This window comes from Schistocerca nitens, chromosome 5, assembly GCF_023898315.1.
Source record: "Schistocerca nitens isolate TAMUIC-IGC-003100 chromosome 5, iqSchNite1.1, whole genome shotgun sequence".
Classification (NCBI taxonomy): Eukaryota; Metazoa; Arthropoda; class Insecta; order Orthoptera; family Acrididae; genus Schistocerca; species Schistocerca nitens.
In genome coordinates this window covers 21,141,559-21,165,011 of record NC_064618.1, presented here as the reverse complement: position 1 = coordinate 21,165,011, position 23,453 = coordinate 21,141,559, and the positions used below count along the sequence as shown (strand labels likewise).

General features: G+C 45.4%; 1 protein-coding gene across 2 annotated transcripts in view; it reads left to right on the top strand.

The window, feature by feature from the left end:
• The first annotated feature begins 616 nt into the window (after positions 1–616).
• LOC126260943 (histone-lysine N-methyltransferase, H3 lysine-79 specific) overlaps positions 617–23,453 on the top strand; it is a 225,885-nt gene continuing 203,048 nt past the window's right edge. For both annotated transcript variants that reach the window (XR_007546669.1, XM_049958451.1), the window contains exons 1-2: positions 617–818; positions 2,279–2,319. Coding sequence is in view for 1 of the 2 variants with exons in the window: in XM_049958451.1 (XP_049814408.1) it covers positions 735–818; positions 2,279–2,319 (125 nt within the window). In the remaining variant the exon portion in view is untranslated. The remainder of the gene's footprint in view (positions 819–2,278; positions 2,320–23,453) is intronic.

The following is a 23,453-nucleotide window of genomic DNA, read 5'->3' as shown; positions in this document are numbered from 1 at the left end:
GATGCAAATCAAAAATATTTTCGTATTGATTTCCTCATATTTCAGTATGAGAATATATAATAAACGTGAGAAAAACAGACTATGAGACTCTGTAAAGGACGCCTATTATCATTTGGATAATGGTACGATTCCAGTGCTTCACATTATTGATATAATGCAGCACACTGTCTTTTTTCCCCGTTTAAGATAACAAAATAATTTTGGTTAAATTGCTAATTTTGCATGTATCAAATATCTTTGTAATTGTTTGTTTAATTATTTCGTTTTGTTGAAGCTTGATGAGGTTGCGCCTCGCGGAACTTTTAGTATAGTAGGTGATTATTATTCATGTGCAATTGTTTTACGACTAAACATTCTGAGAAACTCTGTACTAGTACGCTGCAAATGGGATGACTGTACCGCATTACCTAGAAGTGTGTGTTGGCAGTCATACGTAAGCGATGCCCGCAGAAACATGTTTCAAATAATCCCGCGCTTACGTCAGCCTATGGCTCGGGTGTAAGTACGTCCAGCCAATAAGCTTTCTGCTGCGTCCAAGAAGTCACCATCGGTTCGGGGAGAAACGCGCCTGCGCGAATCAAAGGAAGCCATGTTCCGTCTGCTCCATCATGGCGTTCAGCCAGGGTGGTAGTAACTGTGCACGCGCGAAGAAAAAGCTATAGTGAATAAGTTCTGTGTGAAGTTGTTGGTGTTGTGTTGTGTATGGTGTTCCAAATATCTCAATTTTTTTGGAAATGGCGTTGGAATTAAGACTTCATAGCCCTGCTGGAGCAGAAGCCGTTGTTTATCAGTGGCCACTTTCCTCAGGAACGGGCTCTGTAAGTTTGTCTTGTTTATATGAGATTTTTTAAAATTTTTGGGTATTTATTTTAATACTAAGTTACCTTTCGTGTTGGAATCAGTGCCATAACGATTTACTGTAACTCGTTATTGCGGTAGTAGAGGCTTATTTTCATTGAATATTTCTCGTATTTACCCATTGTAAAGATCGGCCAGCATAGCACGCGCGTCAATATTTGCATCATACGTGAGTTCGTATTGGACCATAGCCACGAAGGCACGTTTAAACACACGTTTAAGCCAGGTTAAATATCTTAATACAACGTAAAAGTAAGTTTTATTGCATTGTTGTAGAAGTAATTGGTTCAAGTCGATAGGTTAGAACACTCATCACGTTCAAAGTAGGTCAAATATTAAGTGTAGTTTTATAACGCTTTCTTCTTGAACATTTGTAACGCAAATGCAATATATATTCCCATTTTGACGATATACATTTTATTTTCCAAATTTCTGTTTTAGGAAGCGCAGCTTTAAAAAACAGTTAAGATCTAAATCTGCAGGGAAAAACTTTCTTGTATTCTTTGTAACTATAATTATGGGGAAAGATTGATAGTCCCAGCAAAGAATTGGCATTTCTTGCTGAGCTGGTCGTAACTAGAACAGTTTATGGAATCCTAAGTGCAAGAAAGTAAAAATAATACATGGGCTATTTTCAGTATTCATTTTACTTTCCTTCCTTAATGGTTTGAGTACACACAATTCATGTTGTTGGATAGTTTTCATTGAGAACCTTCTTAAATTTTTTTACATTTAATTTAAAGTTTAAATAAAACAAGTATTTCAGACAGTCATTGCTTTAATTTATGCTGTCTCTTATCTGTCTAGAATTTGAACCTCCGGTTTCGCTAAACAGTGCAACTTCATGCTATTTTCGCGCGCTTGTAAGTTTTGTTCATATTGAGAATAGCGTTAGTGTTTACAATGGAATAGATAACAGAAATATTACACGGTGAACCTAGTTTATTATTAGCTTACTGTGTAATTTAACCGTGTCGTATGTTACGAATATATGAAATAAAATAAAGGTGTTTTCCGTAATGAGACGTTTAAGTTTGCAACTGTGAGCCGTGCATACTCCTTCCGTGACTTGTACAGAAAGATGATCACATTTGCTTGAAGGAAACACTTTTCGGTTTCTCATTTCAGGCTTAGGTGCGCATGGGATTAGTAGTACACTCAAGTTTAACACTTGAGTTTTAGTTCTATATAATTATTGCCAGGTTAAAAAAGATGCTTGCCTGTGTTTTGCTGGGAAATACATCTCGTGCATTATGACATTCGTTAGAAATCAAATGCTCCATATCCGAGTAGTATGTGTTGTAATTTTATTCGTGATTAGTAGTATTTTAATGACATAAAATCTCATGTTTTGAACATTTATTATAGGTTGTGATTGACGAACACGTGTTTCTAATTACTCGTTTTCTTTTCTTTACAGGATAAACATGACGGTGCGCTTGAGATAGTGGAAACCATAAGGTAAATTAACCGTGTACACTTGACAAATAAGTTTTTACTTGCAAAACAAATGTGTGCTCTTTGACCTCGGTATAGTGTTCTTACGCAACATACTTCCCTTTTGTCGATTAGGCGCTCAGAATGTGATTCATTGGTTCAAGGTCTGTGACAGTGCTTCGCATTCAGATAGATTCGTGTAGTATGCGGATCTTACCGCCGTAACTTTTTTAAATATTTAATGACGACGTTAGAAGCGCCGAAAAAGGACTTTCAGTAATGACGTTTAGTTTAGCGTAGGAACTTAGTTCTCGTGCTGTGGTGAGGGTTGAGACTATAGTCACAGTGACTAGATGCAAATTCAGTATTTTGTAGCGAGAGTGGCTTGAGTGGCGCGAGAGCAAGCGAACTACTAGGAGCTGCATAGCGAAAGAGTAGGAGGTGGAGGTGCCTGGCGGACCTGCGAATAATTTGGTGACCTTGGAGCAGCCGGGTGAACAACCAGCCGTGACTGACGGAGTGACCTCGCGGTCTACGACCCTCCGGTCTGATCAAGGCGTGCACGCCGAAGTATCGCACCATCAGACCCGAATCCAGCAAGAGTTACTACCGTTGCTCCCGTGGAAAGTCAATCTGCCAAACAGATGCACTTAACTCTCCTTGCGGGGTCGAGAGATCGGAATTTCTCGAAATTTTACTGACGCCTCTTGGGATAATGAATTAAATAGTCTACCTACTCACAAGAACACATTTCTTCCTCTTTTAACCCCCAAACCTGTTTCACCATAGCTGTGGTATCTATTGTGTGGTTTTTCTTTTATATATTGTGTGTTCCCTTTGCCTGCCAACAGAAATCAGTGACATGTCATCATTGCTGTCTGTAGTTGATCTGTCCTGTGCTGTACTTGGTTATTATCTAATTGCTAAACGTGTTATTTTGATGTTTGGAGTGACGCTTCCTGATGCCCATTGACGAATTCTGGATGTTGCCATATTGCTGTGGCTTACACGTACTTATCTCTGCACATTGTTTCATGCCACTGTGACGAGTGCATGTAAGCCACAGCAACATGGTAACATCCAGAATTCGCCAGTAAACACCAGGATAAAGTCATTTTAAGCATAAAAACAACAACATATTTCGCATAGTAAAAGTATGATACTCAAAGCACAGCTCAGCTAAAATACAGCAGTGAGATGTTGTTTAATTGTACTTGTGGTGTGCTGCTGTTGACACCAACACGAGACACATAAAGTAAAAACAGAAACAATAAAAGAAGAAAAAAACTCACATAAGATGCCACAACGATGGCGAAAAATGTTTGGAGATTAAATAAAACTAGAATTTGTGTTCTTGTGAGGAGACTTACACACTTTAATCCGTTATTTTCTGCAAACGTGAGAACAGATGAGCTTAAAAGTCTGTAGTAATTTTCTCAGGGTCTGTGAGGCATTTAGTTCAGTTGTTTCAAATGTATTACTGTCAGTGCGAAACAACCGGTTTGGCATATCACGTTTCAGAATGTTTAAAGAAATATTTCTTAGTGTTACTTCATAAGCAAAGCATTGCACTCATCATGTTGAACCCCATAATTTAATGTATAAGAGCACATACCAAATTCTGTCCTAGAAACGGTTGTGCTATGAACTGTTTCATAATTTACGGGTCTTAATGTAAATGGGAATATAACAGTTTTGGTATTTCTTGGTTGGGTGCGTTATTCGTTGTTTACATCACAGTCCGACATTCGGTGTATCAGAAACCTTCTCTGCATCGTTTGGTTCTCATTAGACCTGCCATTTGGACGTGTCGTGTATACTGGAAGAACATTGTTAATGTTAGGCTCGAATTCAATCAGTTTCCGCACATGTCATGCCTTATTCGTCCCTTTTGCTTGCGTTGATTTGAAAGACAAGTTCAGAATTACACCGTCTGCAGAAGTCGCAGGATGGTCGTGGCAGAATGGATTGTTCAGTCCATTCGTTTTCTATTACCGGAAGTTCCTCTTGTTGCCAAGGAAAACACAGTTCTTCAGCAGAGAAATGTAGTAAGTTACCGACCTTAACTTCCCAGTAAAGTCAGATACGTTTTATCGCGCTCATCCAGCTCTTCATCTGTGCATTTCGTGCTGGGCAGCGAGAAGATAACTCTTAACATTCAACTGTATTAAGTATAAAAGACGTTCCCTTTGCATTTTCTAGGGTAAAGTAGCCACTGTGCATATCTGTAAAATGCAAAAAAAAGGTGGTTTTGCGTGTGCAAGTGATAATAAGAAAGCCTATTCCCGAAAGAATGTGAAGTACGGTATTTGTTGCTATTATTTGGAACAGAGAGGGAACGGTTTAAGGGAGGATTTATGTAACTTTCTCGGTTTTGTTTCCATTTTCTTCCAGACTAGTATTTTTGACATTTTGACTTCAGGATAGTGTCGCTTGCTACTGAATTTGGTTTTACGAAGCGTGTGCGCCGTAGATGCCCGCCAGAGGAGAAAACGGCAGCTGAATGAGTGGGAGAACTCAAGAGCTGTTGCAGTTGGCCAGCCAGCGCGCTTGTGTAGCTAGCTGTCTCGCCGTCAGTGGGCCGGACCGTTACTGCGGGAAGGCTGAGCAAGTGTTGGCGGAGTCGGTCTGTGCGTTCATTTCAGTGGCCGCCCGTAGGCTATACACTTCAGCAACCCATCCGGTTTGAAAGTTAAAAAATGATATATTTAACCGTCGCGCTGTCGTAACTTTTTAGCTGTTATCACGGAAACCAGTCGGGACTGCGAGCACATATTATGACATTGTAATCGTAATAGGACATACATGTATCTGGAGAAATCTGCTTGTTCGTGTTTTTCTTACTCGGCAGAATGCTGCGGATAATGTGTCAGGTAGAGGCATAGCCTGAATTGCAACCGGAAACGACGCCAACAGTTCGCAAGCGGTCATTTAAGGTTGTTCATTCCGGGATCTGTGTCAGTATGACGTTATTGTTCCAGTTAATAAGTCCATGTGTTGTTTACTGCTGATTTTAGTCTACACCGTTTCCATTTTTCAGCAGCGCGATTCGTTTAAATGTTTCTTTTGTGCTAATTAATTGGATGTTACTTTTCCCGTCGTTGTTCAGTGTGTAATAGAACTGTGGAGAATTTGTTCAAATTTGTAACGACAAATTCGTTCCTCAAAATATAAAAATTAAAATGTTTAATTAGAGTTAAGCATCATGGACATGAAGGAGTACACCTATTGGCCAGCCCCACGTGCCACAACGGTTCACACCATCATTCTAATAAGCTGGCGAATATTTCAGTTTTATTCTGGAATTATACTGCAGAATAGTTTTAGTGTTTCTGCTAAGTTCCACAGTACATAGTGTTCCCGTCTAATGTCAGTATTCTTTGTTTTCGCATTGCCGTGTAGAAATCTGTCAGTAACCTCTGTCCAGTAAAATAATATTTATCCCACACTGGTTCTGATTTAAGTATGCCTACTCCAAACAAATTAATGTGGTTATTGATGAGTCTGCACAGTGAAAGCCTAGGGACTTTATCCATAATTTATGGTACTAGGGAAGACCAGCAAAATTTAATATCAGGTAGTCTAAGTGGAATGAATTATAACCCACATAAGAACATGCTGAGGTTGCAACATATGTCCAAAATGTGACATGCTGCAGTATAGAAAATGTCAACTCAGAATATTTTTTTTCTTCTCACATGAAGCAGATTTAATGTTTGTTACATTTTACATACCCAGAATATGAGACAATTTGGCATAATTCTTTTCTTATGATCATTTATCCGAGGCATGTCATTGAATCCTAATAGCTGGACCTGTCATACGTTTCTTTAAGGCCAGAATAGAAAGAACTCGTTTCTGTATGGCCAATATTCAGGACATCGCTTCTCTTTAATAAGACTCTTTGCCTAAAGTATTTCATACCGATTGTTGAGTCCATGAGCTGCAGCATTTACTGAACTATATAGTTTGCAGAATCCGTGTTTTAGTTCTGGTCTAGCATTAATTTCGAAGAACAGATTGTACAAATTTATCTGCTTTTTTGCATTTTATGTCTTGACAGCATATCACGTTTTGATCATATTTTGCACCATTGGTGTGGTTCTTATGTGGGCTGTAATTTAACACTGTCATCACTATATTGTAATGGGATAGGCAAGACACACATAATGAAGTTTAGAAAAAACACTCGCCACTATATTTGTGAAAAGATTTTGCAGTACTGTCGCTGCCCACTTGTTTGTTGTAAGCAGCTTTTAATCAAAAAAGCTGATTAAAGATTAGTTTTGTAGAACCCGTGTAGCCTGTTTCCTCTGCACTGTTCAACATGACATTGTCGTGAACTAACCTCAACGAGGTGTTGAAAGTTTCTGATTTCTTATGCTGCTTCTAGTTTTGAGCTAATGCCCATCATCTGGCAGCAGGACATGAAAAAAAATTTCTGGTCAGTGCCACACAGAAATCATTTTAAAATTTAATCTGTGACTGTGTAATCACTGTGAGAATATTCCATGTAATTCCGGTGGCATCATGCTTCCACTGAAAAATTCTACTATGATTATAAATGGGTTTGTTCTGTATCACATTCGTGATCCACAAAACGTATGTATAACGTTTTGTGCCCCATGTGCAGATGTTGTAAGTCACCTGCATAAATTTGCACTAAGTTATTTACAAAAGGAGCTGCTTCTTCACTCGAGTTGTTGTGAATATACTGTATTTTGAAGTGAATAATGCTTCCTACTATTGATTTTTAATATTCATTTCAATCTTAGGTACGTTCTGTATGTCAAAAATGTTAGGTGGAAATATCTTCTAAACTCTTGTTACTTTTTGTTCCATCAGTTTATTGAGATTATTATGTTGTTTGGAGGTTTTTTGCTTTTGTGACAATCTTGACTTGCAGTAGCTTTGTGAGATCTGCAAGTAGTGTTCAGTGACATTGTAGAAAATGTTTTGTTAATTAGTTTGGCTGAAAACTCACTTGATATTTGTCATGTGGTAATTAATGTGGCATTATTACGATTTAACATTGTAATTGCCTTAAAAAATGTTACGGTAGTTTCTTTGAAAGCACGTGTCATTCATAATTACTAGTGTTTAAGGCTCAGTTCGAAACTCGTAAAAGTCATTGACAGTACATGTTTCACAACTTTTACCAAGGTCCAAAACTGTATTTCCTAAAAAAAATTGTTTACTGAAAGCAGCCTTCTATTGCACATAAAGATTACACATTAGGAACACAGTTATATATAACTGATTGCACGAATTGATATTGATGACCAAAATGTGCTAATGAGCCAGTCTTCTGGGAAGATCTTCCATATTATTTTTACTGTCGGGTGATTGCTGTGAATATGTACAGCAGTTGGCTAGAAATTCTCCCAAACTTTTACATTTAATGCCCTTTTTAGGAATTTTTTGCTGAATAGACTTAATGTGGCCACCAGTGTGTTGTTGTTATTTTTATTGATATCATCGTTGCGATAACTTTCAGAGATCATCTTTTGAAGTTTTTTGGCAAGTATATCTTTTGTTATGTATTAAGTAAATAACTGATGATGGTCGAAGTAGAGAGGATATAAAATGTAGACTGGCAATGTCAAGGAAAACGTTTCTGAAGAAGAGAAATTTGTTAACATCGAGTATAGATTTAAATGTCAGGAAGTCGTTTCTGAAAGTATTTGTATGGAGTGTAGCCATGTATGGAAAGAGAAACATGGACGATAAATAGTTTGGACAAGAAGAGAATAGAAGCTTTCGAAATGTGGTGCTACAGAAGAATGCTAAAGATTAGATGGGTAGATCACATAACTAATGAGGAAGTATTGAATAGGATTGGGGAGAAGAGAAGTTTGTGGCACAACTTGACCAGAAGAAGGGATCGGTTGGTAGGACATGTTCTGAGGCATCAAGGGATCACCAATTTGGTATTGGAGGGCAGCGTGGAGGGTAGAAATCGTCGGGGGAGACCAAGCGATGAATACACTAAGCAGATTCAGAAGGATGTAGGTTGCAGTAGGTACTGGGAGATGAAGAAGCTTGAACAGGATAGAGTAGCGTGGAGAGCTGCATCAAACCAGTCTCAGGACTGAAGACCACAACAACAATAACATGTATTAAGTATTTTCGTTCTTCAAGTACTTCCACGACGCTTAGAGTTATGTAAACATTGGTGTGTTGAGACGAAAATAGCACGTATCGCCAACATGGATCAAAGGTTCCTTTTAATTTTCCACTAGTACCTTCAGCGAACCTTTTGAAAATGTCGCTCTATATACGTAAAAGCTCTTGCATGTTTCGTATGTCCTCTTTCTCGTAGAAATCTATTCGCAACTCGCAGTGATGTGTGAGCTATATTTGAAGCGCTGCGTATAGTCTAACCATCGGTAGTTGAGCCAGTACAGTCCGGGACCGGTAATCCCATAAAGAAGCCGCAAAGCTACCGGTTGCGCTAGCCGTTTCAGTTCGGCCGGTGAGGTGTCTTTGAATTAGGGGGAGCAGGGAATGTTGCTGGCTATTGATCCTGCCCTGTCCGGCCGGCGGCCACGGCGTGTGCCAACTCCGGCATTCCGGCACCCAGGCCTGCCAATCACCGCGCCCGAAATACACCGCCGCGGCTTCCAGTAGGACGCAGCCGTCAGCGACCAGCAGTTTCCGCCGGGTCTATTTTGTGTCGTAGCAGGAGGGCAGAAGCTGGGTTAGTAGCAGAAATGCCGTCAGTTTGATGTGACGATATGGAAGAGACGACTGTTTAAATATTTTCGGTTTTCTGACGCGTCTAAACAGTTGAGTGTAAGTGATCAACCAACCGTTTATTAAAGGACTCTGTTTCGTGTCTCTTCTAGCGTGGTAGTAGTGTTTGAATAATACACCGTAAGAGACAAGCTGTGTTAACCATTTTCAAAATTGTTAAGGCTTTCGTGGCCACTTGTAGACAAACTGCCAGCACGAGTGGCTGGCGAAATCATTAGATGAACGTCGGCCGAAGAACGCGATACAGAAGCCAATAGGCAGTTTGTTAACCATTTTCCATCCTGTACTCTCGACTTGCCAATGGCCTTGCCGTCTAGTTCCCTTCAGGTCACCGAAGTTAGGCGCTGTCGGGCTTTGTTGGCAAGTGGGGTGCACTCAGTCCTTGTGAGGCCAATTGAGGAGCTACTCGATTGAGAAGTAGCAGCACTGCTCACGAAGACTGACAACGGTTGGGGGGGGGGGAGCGGTGTGCTGACCACGTGCCCCTCCGGTGGCGCCTAAGGGCACTGTATACTGACGTGAGAATGAGTGGCTGGGGGCAAACGTGATGTCGAAACCTGGCAGATTAAAACTGCCTGCCGAGCCGAGACTCGAACCCGGATCCTTTGCCTTTCACGGGAAAGTGCTATACCGACCGAGTTACACGAGCACGACCCGGTGACCCTTCCTCACAGCGTCACTCTCGCCAGTACCTCATCTCCGGCCTGTCTTCCAGGAGTAGTAGTGGCGCAAGTTTCGCAAAATTGTCAGGCTTCGGGCAGAGATGTACGGGCAGAAGTAAGGCTGTGAAGACAGGATGTGCGTCGTGCTCGGGTAACTCAGCTGGCTGAGCACCTGCCCGCAGAAGGCGAAGGTCCCAGATCCGAGTCCCGGTGCGGCACACTGTTTTAATCTGCCTGGAAGTTTCATATCGGCGCACAGTCGGCTGCAGAATGAAAATTCGTTATATAAACGTTATTTAACGTTTTGGCATGTGCACGTTTTATGTACCTTAACGGCGTTCCTTTCATAACGTATTTGAAAGATTGCTGACAAATGCGGTACTGAACGCAATGGGGATGTTGCGCTCTGCTCAGTTGCAGTAGGTGTGAGGTGTCAGTCCGGATGTTGACACCCGGCAGGGAATCGATCCCGGCCCGCTGTGTGGCAGTCAGACGCACTGACCACTGAGTGGACGCAATTAATGAAAATAAGGGAATGGAAGAGAGAAAGAAGCGCAAGTTGGAAACCGTGGGAGAATTTACTGTACGGTTTGGCACAGGGGGAGAACACAGCATACGTTAGATCTGAAACGCGCTTTACAGTTGAGAGAAAGCTGTGGCTTGTTATCGATAGTAGGATACCGATCAGCCCACTAGCCTCTTGCTTTAATTGCGGCTTCGTTTTAACGACCCGTCCACATCGAGGTCATCAAAGACGGAGCGCAAGGTCGGATGGTGTCAAGGTTAAGGAAGGAAATCGGCCGTGACCTTGCAAAGGAATCAGCACGGCATTTGCCTCGAACGGTTTAGGGAAATCACGGAAAATCAAAGTCGGGGTGGCCGGACGCGGGTCTGAACCGTCGCCCTCCCGAATGGGGGGTCCAGTGTGCTAACCACTGCGCCACCTCGCTCGGTGTGACTGCGACTCCCGGGCAAACTTTTTTCTACTGTGTTTCTAGTAAAGAAAAAATAATCGATAGATTAAAAAAAATCAAATTTCTCCTGTTTCGAAGCGGATAGTTTGAGTAATGACGGCTAATTAATTAATCTGATAACGAGAGTCCAACGCTCGTCGTCTTGTTGCACGGCCACTCTTAGTTTTATGCTCTCGCTGACGAATTAACGTGAAAAACCTGACTAGTACTGCAGAGAATTACGTATCGCTTTCCACCAGAACGAGGCACAGTCGATTAACCCATTACTCAACATTTAGCAGGCGCTGTTTGAGCACTGATGTGTGTTAGCATAGTCGTGGGCTCGAATGACTTCGTATTTGCGTTTCTGAGAAGGGGTGTTCCGTCGGGAGTCGCTCACCCTTCCCGGCCAGTGGCGGGGTCGCACGCTGATCCAGAAATTTGGCACAGTTGCGCGCAGCTGTGCGCGACCTGGCAACTGCGCATGCGCGGGGCTCTAGAGGCGGTGAATCTTTGCCCATTGTCCGGCTGGCGGCGGCACTGGCCGCCTGCTGACGTAACGCAGGAATGCTGCCGGCCGGCCGTCGCGCTTGCGCTAGCGTTAGCTTAGCTCTGCTGCTGCTAGCCTTTTGTTCGCCGCTCGGCCGGGTCGCGTTCTATATACAGCTGTGCATGCTTTCTCGGGTCCACGTCCTGCGCTCGGGCCCGGTCAAGCCGAAATGCACTGTTTCGTTCCTCCTGGAAATCGATAAGTAGTGGCCATCAATGGGCATCGTTAATAGTGCTCTCGGAGACTGTAGACGTGAGGTTTCTATCTGTCGTTCACTCAGTGTCAGAGACAGCATCGTGGCAGGCAACGACACAGTTTTGTGAGTCATTATGTACAACGTTGCACCTTCAGCATTTCGCAACATTTTGATACAGTGCATGCATATCAAAGGCATGTAGTTACGCAGGTTTTCTAAGTAGCAATAGCTGAAGGCTGCACCTAAATGTACATTATTTGTTGGTATACAGAATTTATGACGAAACAGCGTGTGAAAACTATTTGTTCGTTTGTTATCGTTAAGTGAAGATTTTGAAGCTTAGAACGTGCAAATCTTTATCTCCCAAACGTACATTATAGCATGCGTGAAAGTTCATTGACGATGCTGTCCGCCACTGCTTCATTGGTAGTTTAGTCTTCAGTATTTGTAGCGTATTTGAGCTGCCTACTCAGTACAACACATAATCCAAAATGGCTAAAAAGCGAGGCTGTATTCCATTTATTGTCTCGAATAGCGAATCGCAGATTTCATTTTGATTTCTTGATGTATTGTTAATTACAGCTGAGCTCTTGCTGGCGGAGTATAAGCCTTTTGCCCCGTATCGAGACTTGCCCTTTAAAGTGTGAATAATTTATCTTCGCAAATCAATAATTGTTAAGCATCACAAAATCAGGAGGCAATATAGCCAACAGTTATCATTAAATAGAAGTATACCTTTAGTGAAATAATATCCGTAACCCGTCCTCATCTGTCTGGTCTTTGACCCCTGCCTAGTATTTCCTTTTGCGGTTTTGAGATTCCAACCTCGTAATCCTGAGGCCGAGGCCCGTTGTGAGGGAGGGGCCGTCACAACACGCTCCACAGGCTATTGAGCCTTTGAGGGTGGTGGTGCGCGCCGGCTGACGTAACTAACGCCCACCTGCAAGGACATACGCGCCGCCTCGCCAATTGTCCGCACTGTTGACACACTCTGCTCCCAAACTACACGCTAGTCCAGTGCTTCTGTTTTCGAGCCACTGTCATCTAGGCCTACCGTCTGCTGGGAACGACGTGGAATAGGAGAGCACAGATGTGCCGAATCTGCGCGCGTGCGGGAGATTTCTGGTTGCTTATGTTTCCCTCGCCATCCCGCTATGGAAGCTAGTCTCGAGGTATATCTGCGTTATGCAAAGCTCCCTTCTTATCTCCGTCTCTGCTTCGACAAATATAAATAAGGATTTGGCCCAGAGTAAGCGCAGGTTTCTTGTCTTAATCAGTCATAACATTTTCATAGATGTGTGTAATACGTAGAATCCGACAAAGACAGTAATTAACTTTTCGATACATTATATTGACTGGTTTGTGACTCACTAGGATTTTCTCTCCTGTGCCGACCACCTCATCTCAGAGCAATGCGTAACACTGTACGCCATTTCTTATCAATTCACTTAATTACGGAGTGAAGACTACATTTTAGTATAGATGTAATAAATCTGTACAAAGACGTTACCTACACCACCGGGATACAGTACTGAAATAATGCTACATTTCGTTAGATGAGTATCTGCTGAAATTTCTTTCCTACCCCGGAGCATAGACAAAGCAACATTTACTTGCTTTATCATCGTAGCGTTTCGAGGATTGTATTTACCGCATATTGAAATCGACACTGATGGGTTGCGTCTTTGGTGATGTGATAGACTCCCCTGGTCCCTGCTATAACAACATGGGTTTTGACCCAAGTGATGGATACGGATATTAAAAGTGCACGGCCCCGCTAATATCGGGTTTGCCCTTCGATTTTTTCGAAAAAGAGGTCCCGGATGACCGAACTGGCGGGCGTTATTATTTAAGAATTGCATGTCACCGCAGTTTCCACAAAAACAAGTGTGTCAGCAATTTCACGACTGCATTACACTTAGAATATTGTGTAGGAGGAAAGGTGAAGCTCTTTTTTGGTGAAATTTTGGCTAAATAGCCTGTCTAAAATATTCCCTCGCTCTCCTGGTGTTAAAAATTAGCATAACTTAATGATTCAGAGCAGGTAAATTATGCGTATTGCGTAATTTTGGCATTTACGGTTATGCCTACAGGTCCACTCATCACCTGATAGTACGGGCTCCCTTCTCGTGACCGTAAGACCGCGTTGACCTCGGTTGCATTTATTTTGGGAGTAGTGTGCACGGGCTGTGCACCATTCCAGGAGTTTGTTACATGCCACGTACAGGAGTTCCCATTATGTTATCGAGCGATTGGAGCCGGCAGTGCAGTATGACTAAAGTAGACGGCACGATGCGTGGCGAGGAGTAAACGCTGTCAAAATTCGCGCTATCCCCGCTTTTGCTGTAGTAGCCTGAAGTAGGCCTTGTAGATTAACTTCTTGGTGTGTTATCTTCGTAAGGACGCCAGTTTATGTTGTCTCTTCTCCCTGCCTTTTTTTTGCGTTCCGTTGTGGACGTTCCTTTTTCTGCTCCCACTCGTTTAATAGTAGTTTATTTTATAAATTCTTTCACACGAAGTTTTTAGTGTAGATTTGCGATAGATATGTTATTAAATTATGGAACAACCAGCTATTTCCCGCAGCTGCGTTGGCATATCAATGAAATGAAATGTGTATATCGCTTTATTCGCCGGGAGACCGCGTTCGGGAAGTTCGTGCACTTGGTACAAGTCTTTTTACATGACGCGACGGCGACTTGCGCGTCGATGACCCCACGGACGAAGTTCAAATACGCAAACCACAAGACCAGCAACAAGTGATGCATGTCAGTGAGTGTCTTTAAGCTACCTGACGCGAGAGACTCAGTTTGTGACTGATATTAGTATGGAAGCATGGAGTAAACACGTACAGGATTGTATAAACATTGAATCGTATTGTATGTAATGTAGAAGCCCTTGATACCTGTGTCATTTGTGATTTCATGCTGGAGAGCCTTGTTTAAATGGTGACATGGTAGTTTTGTAGTTTTTGTACATGTATTGCCATACCGATAAAAAATAAATGAAAAATAATTGTATTATGTAGGCCATACAAGCTTTTTCGAAGAGTAATTATTGTTCTATATTTCGCGTTACGATCTTCAAATCAATAAATATGTTTTACTACATGCTTTCTAAAGTAGCGTTTGTTCTTCCCCGGCGCTCAAAGTATCTCCGTATCAGATTTAACCAAAATTGGTTCGGCATTTTAGTCGTGAAAGCGTAACAGACAGTTACTTTCGCACTTACAATAGTATGGATTACTGTTTCGCCTCACTACAAAACAAATTACATGCTCGTCCAGCTGGGTGACGTGGCTTTCGGGTCATTAAAGAAGAGCAGTCGCTCGGAGGGGAGTGGGGAGATTGTGTCGTTGCAAGTGTTTCGAAACACACGTTCCACTGTTGGCTGCGTAGCAGTTTAAAGCGTGACTCTCATGTGCAGACAGGAGAAATAGAATAATTGTTTACCAAGTTACATACATTCGTACGATACTGGACATACGTGTTAGTCAATATCAGAATAAGATCTTCTGCCTCTTGTCTTGTACGGTCATCACGTTGTGTCGTTGTTTCAAGAGAAGTACGCACTGTGCCGAGGCGAAGCAAAATCCGTCAAATGAAACTCAACAGCATCACATTTTGTTGCAATCTGCGTGCTGTGTGCTTGAGGAAACGCTCTCGCATTATGCGAAGTTTGCTGAGTAATCTGCCCGATGCCTCACTGACAGTGCCAACTCGAGCGGCCGCTTGCGTCACTTCCTCATTAAGCGCCGATGTGGCGTCAGCGGTGACGACGTCGCGCTCCGACGTGTGTGGCAATGGCGCCTCGCGTCATAATATTAATTTGCGGCGGTGGTCTGAACGCAAATGAGACCAGAACCGATCCAGTATGCGTCGTGCGGTATCAACTGTTAATTGGTGTCTAAGGTAATAAAACGTGTAGGCTCAGCGTAAGCGTAAATGCCCCACATCCTTTGGCTTCAGTCACTTAAGTCAAATGTCTGTAAAGATATGTTTTTTGGAAAAATACCAAGCAAGTGTGCTTTAAATAGAAGATCGCCTAGGAAACCCTCGCTGGACAAATCCGTAAGAGCTGGAACAATAGCGGCTCTCGCAGCTGCCGCCGTGGAGGGGCGGACAGTCGGCGAGGTCCCGTTTGAAACCCGGCAGCTTTCACTAAGAGCGTGTCCGCTGGCGTACTGCGCTGCCGTGACCTTGCTGCTGCTGCCATCTCTGCTTGTATAATTCATTCGCCGTTCCATTCGCTATATTTGGTAGATCCTGCCTTTTGCCCTGTTTCGAACTCGACAGAGAAAATTTTTTTTTCTTTCTTTTGGGAAAGAATTATCATCTTGTACCTTTGCGTTTAATCACAGCTTACTGACTAATTTGTCATTTCTACAACACTCAAAGAGGCTACTAACAAAGCGAAACGTGTGTGTGTGTGTGTGTGTGTGTGTGTGTGTGTGTGTGTGTGTGTGTGTGTCCGGCGCGCAGGCCAAACGAACACTTGGAAGTAACACACACCCAAGGCCGGCCAGGAACGCAGCTCTTATGTAATAGGTGATCGCCTTTATCGATAGCTTATGCAGCTCTTCGGTTTGCGTAAACGCACCCCCTCCCTGGACCGCTTCTCACAGCTTTCGCAATCACGGTGGCGGCTTCGTGGCAGAGATTATATGGGGTTCGCTGATCCGCTGACACTACTTTGCATTTGTGCTCACTGCCTCGCCTTTTAATCCGTCACCGGGGGGAGAAACAAAACACGCCGCATGGGCCCTCGCGCATCGTCTCCAGGCTGTGGCAAGGGGAGACCCATCGCGTCAGTTACGGTGCCTGCTCCAGGCAAGATACAAAACAAATTAGTGCTTTCAGATAAATGTGAAGCATAGTTAGGATGACATGGGATGTAATGGGGAGGTATAAACGCGTATGGCAATTGCCGAAAAGGCATTCAATCGAGAGGAGGCTTCTATGTGGGAACATGGACAGGGACCACAGGAAGAGACTGGCGAAGTGCTTTATGTGGAGGTTGGCATTATATAGAGCTGAGCCACGGGCGCTGAGGAAACAGGAAGAGAGAACCATAGAAGCATTTGTGAGGGTTTGGAGGAGGTTGGAAGGAATAAAATGTGTAGACAAAGTGAGAAATTAGATGCTGAGAAGAGTAAGGGAAGAGAGAAATTTTAAAGATGATCAGGAAGAGGAAACACAATTGGCTCTGACATTAGTGGAGAAGAGATTGCTTGCTTATGGATGCTATGGAGGGAATGGTGAATGACAGAAGACGACGACGCAGAACACAGCAGACGATGGACAGTATAAGGATAGGAAACAATTACGAGAAAAACGAAGAGGGTAGCAAATGATAGGTGAGTGCAAGGTGAACTACATGTAAAGACCCGCGCTAAGGCAGGATGATGATGATGATGATGATGATGACTGTCCAAGCACCGGCCTTCAGTTTCGTCACGACACGCTTTCTGGAAAATCGCAGAAAATAGGCTGCCGAATGCCAAGCGGTGTCAACACCTTTTTTTCCCTGCATTATCCCGCCCATTGTTTGTACGAAACATCTGGGAGAAACACGAGGGTCGCAGTGATCAGGAAGACGGCAGTGTAAAAGACTTTGCGACCTGTAGAATCCTTTTGCGCGATAGACTTTCTTGTCTCAATCGAGCATTCGAGACGAGTAAGTCTACTGCGGCGCCCCTGTCATTTTATTCCTGTACGGAATCTCGTCTGTTTAGAGTGCTCATTTTTGTTTAGACGTAAGCACCAAAATTGCGTGTGTTGTCAGCTACGGAATTTGGCGTCTTCGTGGTAAACCCCCCCCTGTGGGCCCGGGGGTTAGAATAGGCCCGACGTATTCGTGCCTGTCGTAAGAGGTGACTAGAAGGGGTCTCTCACCTTTTGGCCTTCATGTGATGGTCTCCTGTAGGGATTGACCTCCATTTGTCAAAATTTTCCCGAAGAGCGAGCCAATTGGGGAAGGACGCCTTACATGGTGCATCGAGTCCATCGTGCATTGAGATATTTAGCCCACTTTCTCGTCGTGGCATTGCAGTCCCACTCATTCTCCATCTCTCGAGCGAGGCCACCTTTCTGGATGTATTTTCCTCCTTCCACTATGCAGTGTCATTTTCTGCGCTGACGAGGACCATGGAATTCTTTGCACCTCATCCAGCATGGTAGCCAGTCCATTGTGGTGGTGCCGCCATCTACCCTGTTTGTTTGTAGCCCCTGACCACACAGGGATCGCTCTGCTGATGGTTGCGCTGTTAACTCCCCATGTATGCCATGAAGTAGATGCCCATCTCCCTGGGGCCGGTGCAATGGTCATCCTGCCAGGTGGTCCTTGCTCAGAGGCTGGGTGGCGCCCGAGGAGAGGGGCCTCTGGTCGGCGTGGATGGCATCATGTTGGATGACATGTCATGCAGCGTAGTACGTCGTCTCTTGCTGGTGGTCCGCCGCCAGCAGTCTCTAAGTGGGCAAAGAAATATGACCCAAGTCATTTCCCTTCCTGGCCACACCATGGGAGGAACACCAGGCTAAGGATGGCAGTGAACCTTATTCAGCCCGGTACCTCATAACTACAAGAGTTGATGGGGGAATCTTTCATGTCCATGAAGCCTCAGTTTTTTGTGGAGTATTTGGACAAGTTTGGTGAGGTGGAGGGCTTGTCCAAAATGCGCTCTTGGTCAGTTTTGATAAAAAAAAATCCTCTATTCCTCTGCCCAGTTACAGGCATCACTCGCTTGTTGCAAGTTGGGGGATGTTTCTGTTACAATCACTCCTCATAAGAGGTTAAATATGGTCCAGGGTAGTATAGTCAACAGGGTCCTTCTTTTGCAGTCTCACAATGAGCTGCGTTTCAGTTTAGAGTGGCGAGGTGTTCATTTCGTCTGGCGCGTCCATCGCGGTCTGAGGGATAACCAGGTTGCCACCAGTGCCTTCATCTTGGCCTTTTAGGGTGATACATTGCCCGAGAAGGTCAAGGTGATGGTCTACCGCTGTGACATCAAGCCATATATCCCTGCTCCAACGCGGTGCTTTAAGTGTTGGAAGTTCGGCCATATGTCTTCCCACTGTACTTCCAGCCCCACCTGTCGAGATTGTGGACGTCCATCACATCCCAATACTCCATGTGCCCGCCTCCCATTTGTGTCAACTGCGGAGAACATCATTCACCTTGGTTGCCAGACTGCAGGATTTTACAAAAAGAGGGAAAATCATGGAATACAAGACCCTTGACCATCTGACTACACTGAGGCTGAGAGGAAATTTGAGCGCCTACATCCTGTGGCTGTGACCACCTCATATGCCACCACTACAACAGTTGTCGCCCTCATCAGTTCCTCACATCCCTGTTGCCTCTCCGAACCGGATGACTACACCAGCCCCCTTGATGGGGAGGGGCGGGGGGTCACTTCCCTCCTTGTCGCTCCTGCACCACCTACTTCGGGAGCAAACCCCCCAACCACTTCTGAGCCAGAGAAGCGTAAGGCTTCTTTGGCTCCTCTCGCTAGGAAGGCGTCGCTTGGGCCACTGCCTTCCCAGGTTCATGCTAGTGGGAAAGATGACCCCTGCCAGTGGCCGAAGAGTCCAAAAGCAGCTAGTCGTAGGCCTCACGCTCATCCTCAGTCCCGGAGACTGATTCAGTGAAGTCCTCTCTGCTATGGAAACTCAAGGAACAGCGCGAGAAAAGAAAAAGACAATCCCCAAGAACAAGGAACTTTTGGTGCACCCACACCACCGTTACCTAAAAGCTCTGCGTCTGAGTGTGGCAGCAGGTGACTCTGAGGTGTTAACTGCCTCATTAGATGTTCCATGCCTTCCCAGTCTCACGATGATGTCATCCTCCAGTGGAATTGCGACGGTTTTTTCCACCGCCTTGCTGAGCTACAGCAACTGTTAAGCTTTACACCTGCTTTCTGCATTGCCATCCAGGGAACGTGGTTCCCGGAAATGCGGACCCTTGCCCTCCGCGGCTATAAGGGATATCATGGGAACCGTAGCGACTATAATCGACTGTCAGGTGGAGTCTACGTTTATGTCCTAAATTCAGTCTGTAGTGAAACTGTGCCCCTTCAAGCCCCTCTTGAAGCCGTGGCTGTCAGAATACGGACCGCGCGGGAAATAGCTGTCTGCAATGTATATCTTCCACCAGATGATGCAGCAGTACCCCTGAACGTATTGGCTGCACTGATTGATCAACTCCCTAAACCTTTCCTACTTCTGGGAGATTTTAATGCCCATAACCCCTTGTGGGGTGACACCGTGCTTACTGGCAGAGGCAGAGATGTCGAAACTTTACTGCCTTAGTTCGTCCCCTGCCTCTTAAATACTGAGGCCACCACATATTTTAGTGTGGCTCGAGGTAGTTACTCGGCTATTGATTTATCAGTTTGCAGCCCAGGACCTATCCCATCTATCCACCGGAGAGCACATGACGACCTGTGCGGTAGTGACCACTTCCCATTTTCCTGTCACTGCCCCAGTTTCAGGCCCACGGACGCCTGTCCAGATGGGTTTTAAACAAGGCGGACTCTGAAACTTCCGCCTCTGATGTCACCGTTGACTCTCCCACAGAGGTAACATTGATATGATGGTTGAGCAGGTGACAACCACAATCGTTTCTGCGGCAGAAAACGCGATCCCTCGCTCTTTAGAGTGCCCCCGGCGAAAGACAGTCCCTTGGTCGTCGCCGGAAGTCGCTGAGGAGGCAATTACAGAGCGTCGGCGAGTTCTACAGCGACATCAGCGGAACGCTTACCTGGAGCACCTCATAGCCTTTAAACGGCTCCGTGCCCGCGTACACCACCTTATCAAACGACAGAAGCAGGGGTGTTGGGAGAGATATGTCTAAACTATTGGGTGCCATACGTCACCTTCCCAAGTCTAGGCAAAGATCAAACGTGTTTTCGGGTGCTAGACCCCAACAGGTGTTAGCGTAAATGGCGTGTTATCTACCGACGCAAACGCGATTGCAGAGCTCTTTGCTGAACACTACCCTCGAGCCTCTGTGTCGGAGAATTACACCCCAGCCTTTCGCATCCTCAAATGGCGGCTGGAAGGGAAAGTCCTCTCGTTTACTACGTGCCACAGTGAATCCTATAACGCCCCATTTACAGAGTGGGAGCTCCTCAGTGCCCTTGCACATTGCCCCGTCACAGCTTCTGGGCCTGATCGCATCCACAGCCGTATGATTAAACATCTCTCATCTGACTACAAGCGACATCCCCTCGTCATCTTCAACCGGATCTGGTGCGATGGCGTCTTTCCATCGCAATGGCTGGATAGCACCATCATTCCGGTGCTCAAACCCAGTAAAAACCTTGATGTGGATAGCTATCCAACGTTCTTTGTAAGCTGCTGGAACGTATGGTGTGTCGTCGGTGGGGTTGGATCCTGGAGTAAAGTGGCCTACTGGCTCCATGTCAGGGCGGCTTCCGCCAGGGTCGCTCTACCACTGATAGTTTGATCCCTCGAGTCTGCCATCCGAACACCAGACGCCGACACCTGGTTGCCGTATGTTTTGATTTACGAAAAGTGTGTGACACCCCCTGGCGACATCATATCCTTGCCACATTATACGAGTGGGTCTCCGAGGCCCACTCCCGATTTTTATCCATAATTTCCTGTCGCTTCGTACTGTCCAAGTTGGTACCTCCCATAGCGCCCCACCCCCTCCCACCACATATCCAGGAAAATGGGGTCCCGCAGGGCTTTGTATTGAGTGTCCGTCTATTTTTAGTGGCCATTAATGGTCTAGCAGTAGCTGTAGGACCGGCCGTCTCACCCTCTGTGTATGCAGACGACTTCTGCATTTCGTACTGCTCCACCAGTACTGGTGTTGCTGAGCGGCGCCTGTAGGGAGACATCCGCAAGGCCTAAAAGTCGTGTGTTATGCACTTCCGTCTGCGTCGAACCGTTCATCCAGAACCAGAACTTTACCTTAATGACGATCCACTCACTGTAGTGGAGACATATCGATTCTTAGGACTGGTTTTCTACGCCCGATTGACTTGTATACCTCACCTTCGTCAGCTTAAGCGGAATTGCTGGCAGCACCTCAATGCCCTCCGCTGCCTGAGAAACACCAACTGGGGTGCAGATCGCTCTACCCTCTACTCAATCCCGCCTTGACCATGGGAGTCTGGTTTGAGTCGGCGGCGCCCTCAGGTTACGCAGTGCACCACTGTGGCGCTCTTCTAGCGACAGGAGCTTTCGGACGAGTCCAGTGAGCAGCGTCCGGTGGAGGCCGGAATCCCTACATTGCAGGTTAGACGTGCACAACTGCTGGCCAGTTGAGATGCACACGTTCGTAGTTGTCCTGCGCATGCGGATCAGCGTCTCCTTTTCCCACCCACGGAGGTTCATCTCCTGCATCGGCGGCCCAGGTCAGGGCTTCAAATTGCAGTTCGTGTCCGCTCCCTTCTTTTCGAACTGGAGTCCTTGCCTTTACCACATGTACTTCAGGTCCATTCACATACATCTCCATGGTGTACACCTAGGCCGCGGCTTCGCCTGGACCTTTCACATGTGCCGTAAGGACTCAGTTAATCCCGCAGCTCACTGCTGCCACTTCCTCAAGATTCTTGACATGTACGGAAGCCACGAAGTGGTTTACACCGACGTCTCGATAGCTGATGCTCACGTCGGCTTCGCGTATATCCATGGAAGACATATTGAACAGCATTCCTTGCCCGATGGCTGCAGTGTTTTCACGGCCGAGCTGGTGGCTATATCTGGTGCTCTTGAGCACATCCGTTAATGCCCTGGCTCTCCTTGAGTAGCCTACAAGCTATCGACCAGTGCTACTCTGGTAGCGACCATCCAGGAATCCATCTGTGCCCTGGAACGGTCCAATGGTTCAGTGGTGTTTGCCTGGACCCCAGGTCACGTCGGAATCCCAGGCAACGAACTTGCCGACAGGCTACGCGGAAACCGCTTATGGAGATCGGCTTCTCTGCAACTGACCTGCGTTCAGTACTAAGCCGCACGGTTTTGCGGCTTTGGGAGAGGGAATGACATAACCTCAGCACGCACAACAAACTGCGCGGCATTAAGGAGACTACAAATGTGTGGCAGTCCTCCATGCGGGCCTCTCGCAGGGACCCTGTGGTTCTCTGTCGGCTCCGCATTGGCCACGCTTGGGTGGTGACACACCTCCTGCGCCGTAATGACCCACCTCAGTGTCGGTGCGGCGCTCGGCTAACGGTGGCCCATGTCTTGGTGGGCGGTCCTTCTTTGATTGCCCTGCGACGGACTCTTCTGTTACCGGACTCGTTGCCATTAATTTTATTTTAGAACGCCTCATCGGCTAATTTAGTTTTACACGTGACGGTGGGTTTTATCATTCTGTATAAGCTTTGTGTTCTGCATTCTAATGCTTTTAGGGTGGATGTTCTAATGTGTCGCAGAGTGGTCGGCTTTTCCTTTTTATTCACGTGCTCGGCCACCAGCCACGGTCATCTGCTGTCTTTTTACCTCTTCTACCTGTTTCTTGCTTATCTCTATGGTTTTCTTTTCCTGTTTTGTCCATAGTAGTGTTGGTTGTCCTTCTGTCGTTCTTCTTTCTTTTCTTCTTTCCCTTGTGTAAAAATATTTTACCGGGAACGAGGGACCGATGACCTTGCAGTTTGGTCCCCCGCCCCCTCTTTTAAACCAACCAACCTTAATGCTGAAAGTGAGGGCTATGACGGACTATCCTTTTTAAGAAAAAAATTGTAGTAGAAAAATATTGGAGCAAGCAATGCTTACAGAGTTTATCAGAATTCGTAGTGGGAGTATGAGGATCAGATGGATGGGAGACATTTAGTATTATGTAGGTACAACCAAGATATTGGGTTTGTCCAATCTAGTATTGCAGTTATGTGTGTGTGTGTGTGTGTGTGTGTGTGTGTGTGTGTGTGTGTGTCGACTGCGCCCCCCCCCCCCCCCCCCCCCCCCCCCCAGGGAGGACTCTAACCTCCGCTGGGACCGCGCGGCAGTTTAGTGTATTGACGCGTCTCCAAAGAAAAACTGTATCACGAAGCAGACCACTTTTACCTTTGG